Here is a 13926-nt window from a genome sequence, read left to right on the forward strand (position 1 = left end):
TGTTTGTGAAACTTACCTTGTTTCTGCCTCTTCCAACTGTAACAAACCACGAGATGCATGCTGGTTAGAAATGAGCCCGAGTTATGTCTGACTTGCTCTGATGTCATGCTGACGTGTGCCAAAAAACTCTCAGAGGCTGTGACAGAGGCGGTTGTGTCGAATTGAGCAGTCGGGAGCAATAGCTCTCCACCAACTGCGCTAATCAAAAGCATGATGGGAAATCACTGGCTGACATCACAGCTTAATGTTCCTTGGGTTCAGACAACCGTGATGTTGCATTCTCTTCTCTTCTCTTCTAAAATGTTTCATTTTTATTTCTGATATCATGCGATAATGTGTTTAAATTATGTGTGAATATTCCCAGACACTATGGCAGTGCGATATCTGTGTGAAATATGTGATTGTTGTCATATTTCTATAAAAATCTAAAATTCATGTTTATATTAAAGTAAAAATGGATGATAAATGCGCTTTTCGTATGGAGTTAAATAGTAAATAGAGTGTTTTCATCATATTTATTTTCATATAAAAGCCACAGAGCTGAAAATATATCATGTTTATTAGCAATAATGATTATCTGCCTTAGATCTCGTAGGTTCCACTTCAAAAAGTCAGAACTATCTGTCTTGACTGCAATTTTTTCACTCCTTCCCTCACTGCAGCCGCCTGCTCTCGCCTTGAGGCGCATCTCAAACAAGCCTATTATTCCAATGTTCATCCTTTGATTCCTCCGTCCTCATTTACTTTCCTTAAATCCTTCCCTCGAATCCTAAGGGGGTGGAGCTAAGACATGAGAAAAGGAAGCAAGGAGTGTAGGTGAAGGGTCAGTGTAGGGCGATAGCAAATATGGTTTGTACCGTGTAAAATCAATAGAAGTCTATGGGAAGTCCCCACAATTCACAAAAACAAACCTGTGTGTGTGTGTGTGTGTGTGTGTGTGTGTGTGTTTCTTACAGCTAGATTACAGCTAGTCTTTCTGCACTTAGTCAAGTTTTAGTCCTTGCTAGTCTTGCAATTCTTACTCAAAGATCTTGACACATACATAACGCAACTGATGTTTAGTTTCTCTAAAGTGAGCTTTAGATGTACTGGAATGTGCAGAAAATTTACCAGCAGCCCGTCTCTTCTTCCATATGATGAGCGCAGTTATGATGAGAACAGCCACACACATGAACACCAGCACACTAATAACTACAGACTGACTGAAGAATCCTGGGTCACATTCAGCCAAATCTAAAATTGTGAGGGGAAAAAAGAAAAACATTAGTGAAGAATAACACAAAAAGTAAGCTACAGAAAGGTAAACTTGTTATATCTTAGTTTTTCTTTACCAAATGAAATATCCAGTTTGTTGTCCAGATTAAGTCGCTTCATTGTGCAGTTGTATTTATGTCCCTCACGTAGCTCCTCCTCACTGATCACCAAACTCTTCCTCATTTGGTAAGTTCCATCTCCATTGGGCAGAATCTCTCCTCCTTCGATATGCTCATCATCCACAGGCTGACCATCTCTGAAAAGGGTCAGGTTAATGTGACGTGGGTAAAAACCAGTGGCCAGACAGCTGATCTGAAGCCCCTGAGAGTCTGTGAGTGGCTTCTTCAAAAGTCGGACTCTGGGTTTCACTACAGAGAAAGATGATAAGTGTTACTTGTTGTAATATGTAATATGTGTGCTATGTCATACGTTCCTGTGTGTACCTGCGTGTACCGGAAGTTAATTTGTTTTATGAGCATGTGAGCACCGAGTAAAGATGTTCTTATGAACTCGCAATGCTGTCGAGTAATACTTCATGGTGGCAGCGGTAAATACCTACAATGACAACCGCGTAAGTGTTCGTGACCACTGAAGCAGAAAATCATAATGCCGCGAGCCTAACTTGTGACTAATTGCTGCACGTAACGCAATTCCCTACCACACGCGATCTTGTGTACACATTGGGAGACCGAAAAGGAGCATATTGTCTTTGTGATTATCGCTGCAAGGTCCAGTACAACAAACCACGGAATGCAAAAGACGGCTTGTAACGGGAGTGCAAAGAACGCAATAAAATGGCATCGCACTTACCAATGATAAACTGGTCTGACCCCGAACTAAGTGAAGCAATGTCCTTATTCAAACAAAAAATGAATCTGTATCTGGAAGGTGAGGAGATAACAGATACAGAAAAACAAACTAGAAAAATTTGTAGAGGAATTGGAGATGAAGGACTGAAACGACTTAATGCAAGTGGGCTCAGTGATGCAGATAAGAGAAAGCCTGACACCTTGTGGAAATTTTTTGAAGGACAACTCAAACTAAATGTAAACTTCAGAATTCACAGACTCCATCTTGTGCAATACAGACAAAAGCCAAATGAAAGCATTGATGATTTTGTTACTAGAGCCAGAACTTTAGCACTAGAGTGCCCTTTCGCAGACGATGAACTCACGAACGTCTTGTCGAGCTTATCATTGCCAGTACTCCTTTTGATGCTCTCAGAAATGATCTGTACAACAAGCCTAAAGGCCATCCAATTGCTGATGTACTAGCAGAGGGGAGAAAGTACGAAGCCTTAGCAGCCGGAAACGAACAGATACAACAGCTTAGCATGTCAAACACTGGCAAGGTCCATACCATAGCAAGAGGACGAATATGTCAAAATTGTGACACAAACCACAAGCCAACACAATGTCCGGCATACAGTGATACATGCTCTATGTGTGGTAACAGGGGCCACTGGGCAAAATGTTGTAAAAAGAGCAGTCGACAAAGACAGATATCAAATCAGCACATTAGGAGTAATCACGAACACACAACAGATACCAAAGCCACACCAACTAAAGTAAAGACTACAAACGTAAAGATGAGCCCAGCTTCAATGCTGTAAATACTACCAAAGACAAGGATGAGTATGCATACCAAAAACACTTTTACTCCATCACCATCACCATCAGTGCAAAATACATGCACAGTATCCATGTAAAACCACCCAGGGATGAAGCATACACAACTCTGAATGTTAAACCACCCTTTCTGGAAGGACATGGAGACACGCTTTGCCTGAAAATAGATAACGGGGCATCTGGAAACACACTTCCAATGCGCACATTCAGACAGATGTATGGTACATCGACTCAAAGCATGGAACATCTAAAACCAGTGTCCAATGTAAAACTAACATCATACACTGTTGATTTAATTCCCTGCTTTGGGATCATCAACATGCCATGCCAGTACAAAGAATCCAGATGGACTGATGCAAAGTTTTACATCGTTGATGTACCCGGACGAGGTGTGGTTGGTCTACCCACATGTGAGCTCCTCAGCCTTGTGACAGTAAATGTTGATGCAATGACGGAAAAAGAAAACAAAGCAAAGGAGGGGAAACAAACAAAAGAGAGTACCCGGCAACACGTAAAAAACATCAAAGAACTTAAAGAGAAATACCCAGACCAATTTGACAAAATTGGCAATTTCACAGGCACAGCAAAGCTCATTCTAAAGGAAGGTGCTAACCCATTCATTGACCCTCCACGTAAGTGCAGTATCCACATCAAGGACAAACTTCATAATGAGTTAAACAAACTTGTTAGCCAAGGAGTTTTGCAAAAAGTAGAAGAGCACACGGATTGGTGTTCTAGTCTTGCCTTCAGCACAAAAAAAGATGGGTCACTTCAGATTTGTTTAGACCCACAGAAACTAAATGCAAGCCTGAAGAGGTGCCCTCACAAAATTCCAACTCTGGAAGAATTAAACCCAAAGTTTGCAAATGCAAAAGTATTCAGCAAGCTAGATGCAAAAGCTGGATACCGGTCGATACATCTAGATGAGGAGTCACAAATCCTTACCACGTTCCGCACTCCTTTTGGCAGATACTGCTGGAGACGCTTACCATTTGGTCTCAGTGTGTCCAAAGATGGACCAAATCCTTGAAGGTTTGCATGGTGTAATCAGCATAGCAGATGACGGTGCAGTATGTGGAGTCGACGAAGAGGATCATGACAGGAACCTGATTAGCCTAATGAAAAGAGCTACAGAAACAGGATTAGTGTTCAACAGCGAGAAGTGTATCATCAAGCAACAAAGCATATCGTTTTTTGGCAATCTGTACACAGACAAAGGCATCAGACCAGATCCTGCCAAAGTCCAAGACATACAGAAAATGCCAACGCCACAAAGCAAAGATGATCTTCATCGGTTTATGGGCATGATGAACTTCCTATATCCCTACATCCCAAAGTTTGCAGATAAAGCCCACAATCTGAGGGGACTGCTGAGAAACGACTCACAATGGGTGTGGGACACTGATTATCAAAAGTGCTTTGAAGACCTAAAGTCAACAGTAACTGCTGATGCTTGCCTAAAATACTACAACCCAACAACCACCCTCACACTAGAGGTAGATGCATCACAGAGAGGCATTGGTGTAGCACTGGTGCAAGACAACAGGCCTATTGCTTTCGGTTTCGAAAACACTAACTGAATGCCAATCTAGATACAGCAACATTGAAAGAGAAATGCTTGCTATTGTATATGGCATGCAGCGATACCATACATACTTGTATGGCAAATCATTCATTGTGGTAACTGACCACAAACCTCTCGTCACCACATGCACAAAGTCTCTACATGCTGCTCCTCCCAGGCTGCAACGAATGTTGATCAAGGCGCAGGGATACAACTACAGCATCGTGTATCGCCCTGGGAACCAAATGATTCTCGCTGACACTCTCAGCCGCCTGCCAAACCCTGAAAACAATGAAGACATTGAACTTGATGAACGCATAGACCGATTGGATGCAGAATTCAAAGACCCTGAGCACCATACTGTTGCAATTGTAAACTTTTCTCCAAACAAACAGGAGGCTCTCAGAACGGAAACTGCAAAAGACCCCAAGCTCAGTGCGTTAAAATAAATAATCCATCAGGGATGGCCAGATAAGATACAAGACCTGCGAAAAGACCTACGCAGCTATTGGCCTTTCCGAGATGAACTTGCCATTGAAGCAGGAGTTGTATTCAAAGGCAGACAAGTGCTAGTTCCAGAATCTATGACTACAGACATTCTGACTCAACTACATGTTAGCCACTAAGGTATCGAAAAAACGCACAGGTTGGCCTGAGAAAGTGTGTATTGGACAAAGATGAACACAGACATCAAAAAATGTGTAAATCTTGCAGTACCTGTGCAGAACATCAAGATGCACAACCAAAAGAGCCACTGATTCCGCACAAAATACCCACAAAGCCGTGACAATACTTGTCGTCCGATCTGTTTGAGATTCAGGGACATCAGTACCTACTTACTGTGGACAGGTTTTCCAAATATCCAGTGGTTAATGAAATGCCCATTCCAACAAGCAGCCATGCAGTAGCAAAAAAAATAAATCAATGCTACATGTCTCTATTTGGAAGACCTGATAAAATAATGACAGACAATGGACCACAATACACAGGACAACCCTTTAAATTCATGGCTGATTGGGGAATAAAACACACCACAAGTTCACCTCACTACTCAAAAAGTAATGGATTTATTGAAAGACACATCAGACATATCAAATCCATCATCAAAAAAAACAATACAACACAAAGGAAATGGACAAGTAGCCTTGTTGCAGGTGCACGCGACACCCATTGACAGTGATCTACCATCCCCTGCAAACCTCCTCGGCAGACCTATTACCACACTTCTACCAAGTCATGCAGATCCAGGGAAACTAGAACACAGAGAATGCCTGGAAAAAAGGACAACGACAATGAAAATGCATCATGATCGATCCAGCGGTAGAAACTTACCACTGCTGTTCCGCGGACAGTGCGTAAGAGTGCTGGACAAGGAAAGGAGAACATGGCACCCAGGGACTATTGTGGAAAAATGCAGAGAACAAAAAAGCTACTTGGTTCAAACACCAAATGGAAACACAATCAGACGTACCCGGAGTCATCTTCGTGAGATGTGTGCGACACAAGCACAGACCCTCCAGAGAAGAGTGCAATTTGCTGAAACCCTTAAGGGAGAAGTGACTGAACAAAGCCACAAGAAAACAGTTGAAAGTAAAATCACTCAACCTCCTGGAAAAAAAACATATGATACAGGCAATGAGACAACAATACCAACACGCACAAGGTCTGGACGAATCATCATTAAGCCAGTGCAATGTAAGGACCAGGGGCGGACTGGGACAAAATTTCAGGCTGGGAAATCTCACACTCATCCAGGACATCCCAAAAACCCACAACAAATTCTGAAACCATGGACAATAAAAAAAAAAGTATAATCCACTGGCTGGTGCCATGCAAAATTATTAAAGATAACTTCCATTTACCTTTTTATAAAAATGTAAGTTTTACATTAGGACCATGTGCTATTGTTTTATCTTGCCTAAATGTCAAAACTGTTGGCCTACAATAATAGCTACATCTTGAATATATCTTTAGTAAAATCCTAATACTGTCACAAATTGGCTGGGTGGAGGAGTGGAGATGGAGGTGGAGAACCGGAGTAAATAAATAAAGTTTATTAAACAAAATACTGAAAATGATAACAAACAAACAAAACCAGGAGCAAGAAATGAGCATATGACTGAACAAACGGAAGTAACATCTACATTGACGGACAAACGGGGTGTGCAAACACAGACTCTAAATACACTGAAAACAAGGCGTGGTCATAAACAAGATAACAAGATAACGAGGGGGAAATACAAATATGGGCATGACTGAACTAACTAAACATAAACCAAAAGGGGGAGACAAGGACTAAACCATTATAGCTAGAAACATAGGGGAAAAAACACTTGGGAAACAGAACAGAACAGGACAAGACATAGACAAAATCCTGACAAATACTGAATTTTTTTTTTGCATTATCATGGGTCATGTTTTGTCCTTAAGAAAATTAACCATGGTTTAATTAGGCCTATGGTAAAAGTATAGTAGTAACCGTGTTTGTTTGTTTTTTTGTTTTGTTTTTTTGGCATTTTGATTACAATTTGTATAACCAATTTGTATTGAGTTTTACTACAAATACCATTTACTACAAATACCAAGTGTAGCAAAACCTTTGTTAATTTGTGATTATCATAGCTTAACTATAGTAACAATGATTTTTGATTTTTAGTGAAAACATGGTTAATTTTTGTAAGAGTTGTATTTTGTTGTTAGCCATAGCTCCCTCTAAACGTGTTATAAAACAATGTGAATATTTGTCTGCTTAGTTCCTACTTTTTACAAGTTATGCCATTTTGTAAATTTTTCAGCAAACGGACTGCTATTGATAATATTTGCAAGCAGTTTAACTAAGTAAACAAAACTACAATAGTCTATTTACAGATGTATCTGACCTGTAAACGAAGTACTGAACAGGACAGTTTCGACCCTCTGCTCCACCTGGGCTCTCCATTCTCGAGTCTTGCATTCTTTTGTCCGATGGGTGGAGCGTGCGCGTGGCGAATTGCGTTGTCAGTCAAGACAAACCGGATTACGATTTATTAGAGTATTATTATTGAATGGCGAATTTGGAAATAATCACTTTAGTACATTCAGCAGGCAACAGAAACAACAACAACAATTTCTATGAAAATAAAATATAAATTTAAAAAATGACAGCGGGCCAAATTGGCTGCCAGGCCACCGGGAATTGTCCCGGTTCTCCCGATGGCCAGTCCGCCTCTGATAAGGACTGTGTGTAAAGCTGAGTGAATAGCTAAGCAATAAAAGGGGAAAAAAAGAGAGTTCCAAAATATGGACTAAATGCTTATTTCAGCACACACAACCAGTCTACCACTGTTCATTACTGTTATAATGACACCCCATTGAAGAAGGAAAAAAAAACTTGCAATGTCTTTAAGAATATTCTGTTGCACAGTTATAGAAAGAAAGCCATATTGTTGTCATGGTTGTCTGAGATGTTTGCACATTTATGTTAAACGGGATATGTGTGCCTCGTCACACGTTCCTGTGTGTACCTGCGTGTACCGGAAGTTAATTTGTTTTATGAGCATGTGAGCACCGAGTAAAGGTGTTCTTATGAACTCGCAATGCTGTCGAGTAATACTTCAACTGTTGTGTTTAATTACAAAGTGTTTAATTACAGTTATCACTATTCATAAAACACTATTCATAAAACATTTAATAACCGGGACCGATTTCTCCTTATAGGAAAATTATGAGGCATATAATACAGACCAAATGGACCACTTATAACATGTTTCTGCTGTTGTTTTTGAAATGCAACCCTTCTTTGTGAAAGATCTGTAATGTTACATATATGTCACATTGGGCGTTTATAATAAATTCTTCATGTTACATTTACAGTATTTACATGTATCATTTATACTTCCATCTTAATTATACTGAAGTTAATCAGCTTAATTCACCCACCTTTTCTCATCACATTGTTTTTTTCCAAATTCAGGTACCGTCGCAAAACTTTAATGCAAAGAGGATGATAAATATTTTCATACAAAACTTTCTTTTGAAGTTGTTTTAGTTGGTCCCAGGGCATCCATGTTAATTTTGTCTGGACATCATGTTTTTCTGTGTCAAAGATGTACTTTCCAACATTTTGTCCATCAAATGCATCCCAAGTCTTCATTAGACCTGGTTTATCATCATTCAACAACTCACACCCACCAATTCTCTGATGAACATGTACACCTTCAAATGAATAGAAAATAAGTAAAAAAATAAAATAAAATAAAATAACTAGTCTTTACAGACATAGTACAACATAACATATGTTGAATTTGAAATTAATTTATTTTTTATTGTTACACTGATTCTTGAGATATGGAATAAAACATAAGCAATAAAATATATTAAAATGTATTTTTTTATGTTGAAAAAGAGCTTGTTTTATTAAAAGCAACACTTAATATCCCATATCAAAGCAAAGTTGTTTTTCAAGCAGACGTGTGTTTCATAAGGTTTCAAAGTTGTGTTCCCACTTTTTGTCAACATCGTCAGACATTCATTAAAATGTAATATAAATAAATCAGGGAATATCAGGGGTAGCTGTCACTTTAACTAATGCAGGGTACCCCTTTAACATAATTTTTTTGACGTGCAGGTTCCTCCATTGCTTCTAGTGGTTTGCATCGCATTTAATTAATTAATTTTATAGAAATGTATACTTTCATATTTTAGAGCACCTAACCCCACATCTGCCCTAAACCTATCCTGTTTAAACAGTATAAAACATGCAACAAGCAAATAAAAATTACAGTGGCAGGTATTTATTGCACACTGTACACAGGATGAGCTGTACATCGTATAAAGAAGACGATTGCGTCTATTCCTCAGAAATAAATTGTTTTGCCACGGAAGGCTTAAGATATTAAAATTTTAAATAAATTGTGACTGTAGCTGTATCTGCCTGTTATACCCTGTGTTTTATATTGACAAATGGTTAGGTTTAGGGCAGGGGTTGGGCTACATGCTCATAAATGTGTAAATACTTTTATGCAAAAATAATTGTTTTGATTGTTTACTACGGTGGCCGAGAGAGCTTAACGAGCTGCAATTTAAGAAAATACAATTATCTGTAGACTTCCTCTCTTCTTCACTCCAATGGTTACACAGCCTAATAAATGAGGTTACATACAGTTTGAAGCTTCCTGCTGATTATCGCATCTCTTCTTCCTTTCATGTCTCCCTTTTGAAACCGGTCCACCAAGCATCTGACCCTGGCACCTCGGTCCCTGAGCCTCCTACACCCTTGGAAAGTGATGGCGCACATGCATACTCAGTTAACGAGATCTTGGGCTCATGCCACAGAGGGGGTCAGTTACAATATTTGGTGGACTGGGAGGGCTATGGACCAGAGGAGAGATCTTGGGTGGCCTCCAAGGATGTACTGGACACATCGCTGATCTAAGATTGATTGATCCTTGATTTTATCTAAGAACTTTTCTGATTTGATCGTATAGAGTGGTTCAGAGAAAACGAACGTACCACGAAATCCATGTGAACGCCAGTCATTCGGTTATAAATCACAAACGATCGTGGAATTGTGTGCAGCTGAATGTTCCGCAGTCGAAACGCCCCTGCTTAATTAGTTAACATATAAAATGAGCTCATTCCTAAAGCAAAAAACTCTGTGACAATGGCAAGTAAAAAGGAGCGCAAGAAATCAAATTATAGTGAGGCTGAACTATCTGCAATACCAGGGAATTACCACAAGGAAACGGTCGTACGCCAAGCTGGAATCTGACGTGAAGATAAGTAGTTTTCCATGTCAAAGACGTTTTTTATAAATCTGTACTTTGACGTGGATTTGATCGTACAAACACTCTAAGATCAAATCAGTGCGTCAGAAAGTTTTATAAATGAGGCCCCTGGAGGTGTTCGTAGAGTGTGTGTGTGTGTGTGTGTGTGTGGGGGGGGGGGTTCTGTAACAAATGGGGCTGGTGGCCATTCATTCGACCACCAGAGGGAGTGCCCTCTCTGAATAAAGTTCAATCTGAAACGCGCAAGTTCAAAAATCTGAACTTTGGCGAAAATTCGAGCCGCGTTAACCAATCAGGAGCTTGCTCTAGTAGTGACGGAGGCAGAAATCTGAAACAACAATGGAGGACAAAATCACCGTTGCTGTCTGTGGTTACTCGGAGCTGTTCCATACATGTTTGTACTTTTATAGAAACGGAAAAAAAAGGATCTTGTTTGGAAGAAAGTGAGTGAAGAGGTCGGACAATCTGGTAAGTTTAAAAAAAATGCTCTTTTGTTTTTCCCCTCTGACTGTCTTCTTGATTGTTTATTCTTGCCTGCCTTTTGACTACAATTCTGCCTAGTGTTTAGATTTGTCGCCGAGTGTTAATAAACCTTCCGCATTTGGATTTACTCTGCCTCCATGTCGTCACCTACGGCTCCCTCTCATCGAGTTAATTTGTTTACTGATCATGTGTGTTCTGATCATTTTTGGATCATTTGTTAAAGGAGTAGTTCACTTTCAGAACAAATATTTACAGATAATGTACTCACCCCCTTGTCATCCAAGATGTTCATGTCTTTCTTTCTTCAGTCATAAGGAAATTAGGTTTTTTAAAGGAAAACGTTTCAGGATCTCTCCATATAATGGACTTCTATCGTGCCCCTGAATTTAAACATCTAAAATGCAGCTTTAAAGAGCTCTAAATGATCACAGCCAAGGAAAAGGGTCTTATCTAGCAAAACGATCAGTTATTTAAAAAAAAATTACAATTTTGATACTTTTTCACCCCAAATGATTGTCTTGTCTAGCTTTGTGTGTACTCTGTGTATTCCGGTTCATGACGGTTTAGAAATGTCGAAAAACTCCCATCTCATTTTCTCCTCCAACTTCAAAATTGTTCTACATCTGAGTTTTACCATTTTTTTTGTAAAGGGTGTTTGATCTTATTTGCATGATCACTTTGTATGTACTTCTGCAGCGATGTAGGACGATTTTGAAGTTGGAGGAGAAAATGAAATGTGATTTGACATGCCCTAACTGTCATGTTATGATCGTTTCGCTAGATAAGACCCTTCTTCTTTGTTTGGTATCATTTAGAGCCCTCTGAAGCTACATTTAAACTGCATTTTAGGAAGTTCAAACTAAGGGGCACCATAGAAGTCTATTATATGGAGAGAAATCTTGAAATGTTTTCTTCAAAAAACATAATTTTTTACGACTGAAGAAAGAAAGACATGAACGTCTTGAATGACAAGGGGGCGAGTACATTATCTGTAAATTTTTGTTCTGAAAGTGAGCTACTCCTTTAAGATGTTTAAATACGATAATTAAGAACGTGGTAAATGTAAATGAATAGAGGTGCATTGTTTTATTTGTTCATCTAACTCTTTTTAAAAGTTTCCTTGTTACCATAGCAGATGCACAGCTGACATACTGTTCTGAGATGAGAGTCAGAGTGAAAATAGATCATTTGTGTTCCAAAAATATTTCAAAAACTTAAATTTGAATCTTGAAAAAAGCTTTAGAAACATATTGTTTGTTTTAATACAGAATTGATTGATTCAATGTATTTGATAGTTACAATGACTACAAATTACGGTTTTTGTCATCACAGTCAGATTTGTCAACTCTGTCAGGTACGTCACCTCCGTACCCATATGACCGGTATGTACCGGACAGAATCAGAATGCAAATTTTGTTGCTTCATTTTGGTGCCACATAAATGCCTGTCGATTGAAATATTTGTCTTCTGGTGCAGACATCTTTGTAGTTACTGTCCTTTTTCATATTTCTAATTAAAAGCACAAATTGTAGTAAAATGAGACCATCCAAAAAGCGTGTGAATGCAGCAACTAATGTTTAGTTTTGAATCAAATGATTCACAATCCGAGTGGAGCACTTCGAAACAGTGAATCATTTTGCAATGCAGTGGTTCACTAATTCGTTAATAGTTTCAAAAAGCTCTGTTGATACTTTGCCCACTTTTCTCTATATTGTTTATTCTTTGATTGAAATGAAATCATTACAATTATAGGCTTAACTTACAATGTTTTATCAAATTGTCATCACATAATGTGCATTGTTAACAGATCACAGTTTGGTCAACCTCTGCCTATGGGAAGAGAAAAAAGTTTTCAAGTTGGTTTTGGCACCGTTACCGTTTTAAAAGTATAGATTTGGTACCGGTATAGAAAAAACACCTAAACGATACCCAACCTTTCCTCTTTCAGATGAATATTTTGATAATATTCGATTATATTTGTTGAGAAATGGTTGGTCACATGTGAATATGGAATCAGTCTGCTAACATGAGAATGTGTTTTAAAAAGGTTGAAAAACAACTTGATTGTAAAATAAGTGATGGCAACGCAAAAAACACATTTTGATAAAAAAAGAAAAGTTGGGATGTTGAATTAAAGCACAGCTCAGTAGCTTTGTGCATGTAACATACAAATATGTAGTTTAATGGGTCTAAGTACAAGGTTATATTTTTTCAGTATTGCACCCTGTTTTGTCCTACTTCTCAAGAATCAGTGGTTACTAGCATACTAGCATTACTAGCTTTCTCACTAACAATATATGCACTACATATAAACACATCAATGTAAAACACATAAGGCTATTAAATGTTGTTTACCAATACATGGACTAGCTCTTACCATCTGTGTGATTTAGGTGCTTTTTAATATACAATGCTCGATCTTTCATGTCGTTATACATTTCACGAAATACAGCACCAGCATCACTTTTCTCTTCATTGCGGTACTTTGAAACACTCGGACTGCGATGGAAAGTACTCCACGTGGCCGAGTCATAATATAATATCTGCATGTCATCCAACATCAGCAAAGCACTGAATTCAGGAAATGGTGTTTGTCCAACTATATATGTTGCCAAAGCCATCAGTGAGTGAGAACCTGTGGATACACAAAGTAGATATTAATGTGGTGTCTAATTAGACAACTTTTATAACAAAAGTGTACTCTCATTCTCTGTCCTGGTAAGATGGGGACACTTCACTACTAGCTAAAAGACTGGACTCAACACAAAAGACTGTTACCATTAACTGGAGCAGCATAGAAAAAGACTGGCCGGGGATGACAAATCTTCATTCATATTTAGTCTGACAGTCATAATAATAATACATAAAAAATAGACAAATATCCGAGTTTACTAAACCACAGGAACTGGAGCTCTCAAAAGTTGGTGTTCTGACATAGAATCTGGATGCGCTGCTCTTTGTTTACAAGCAGATGAATGCACACACATGCGTTGTGGTACTGTTGTGAACACGTGTCTTATACACTGAAGAGAAGAACAGAAGAAATTGTTGTAGTTATTTTTGTTTTCTTTGTGCAAAAGTATTCTTGTAGCTTCATAAATTTAAAGTCAAACCAACTGATTTCACAAGGACTATTTTAATGATGTCCTTACTACTTTTCTGGGCCTTGAACATAGACAGCAGTGCAGGGTCAGAAAGCTCTCAGATCTCATCAAAGACATCTTAATTTGTG

General features: G+C 38.7%; 1 protein-coding gene across 1 annotated transcript; it reads right to left on the reverse strand.

The window, feature by feature from the left end:
• Nucleotides 1-1018: 1018 nt before the first annotated feature.
• On the reverse strand, nt 1019-13327 carry LOC141348540 (DLA class I histocompatibility antigen, A9/A9 alpha chain-like). The gene is made up of 4 exons (XM_073852821.1): nt 13072-13327; nt 8365-8640; nt 1332-1622; nt 1019-1233 (listed from the first exon to the last, which is right to left on the reverse strand). The coding sequence occupies exons 1-4, from the start codon at nt 13313-13315 to the stop codon at nt 1019-1021; spliced, it is 1026 nt and encodes a 341-aa protein (XP_073708922.1). The 5' UTR covers nt 13316-13327.
• Between the last annotated feature and the right edge of the window lie 599 nt (nt 13328-13926).

The sequence above is a fragment of the Garra rufa genome, chromosome 13 (assembly GCF_049309525.1).
Source record: "Garra rufa chromosome 13, GarRuf1.0, whole genome shotgun sequence".
Lineage (NCBI taxonomy): Eukaryota > Metazoa > Chordata > Actinopteri > Cypriniformes > Cyprinidae > Garra > Garra rufa.

Excerpts from the sequence above, each read along its gene's own strand:
- LOC141348540 (XM_073852821.1), bottom strand. The coding sequence starts at position 13,315 with ATGGCTTTGGCAACATATATAGTTGGACAAACACCATTTCCTGAATTC. Across the intron at positions 8,641-13,071 it reads GCACCTAAATCACACAGATG|GTGTACATGTTCATCAGAGA; the intron begins GTAAGAGCTAGT and ends ATTCATTTGAAG. Across the intron at positions 1,623-8,364 it reads AAACAATGTGATGAGAAAAG|TGAAACCCAGAGTCCGACTT; the intron begins GTGGGTGAATTA and ends CTTTCTCTGTAG.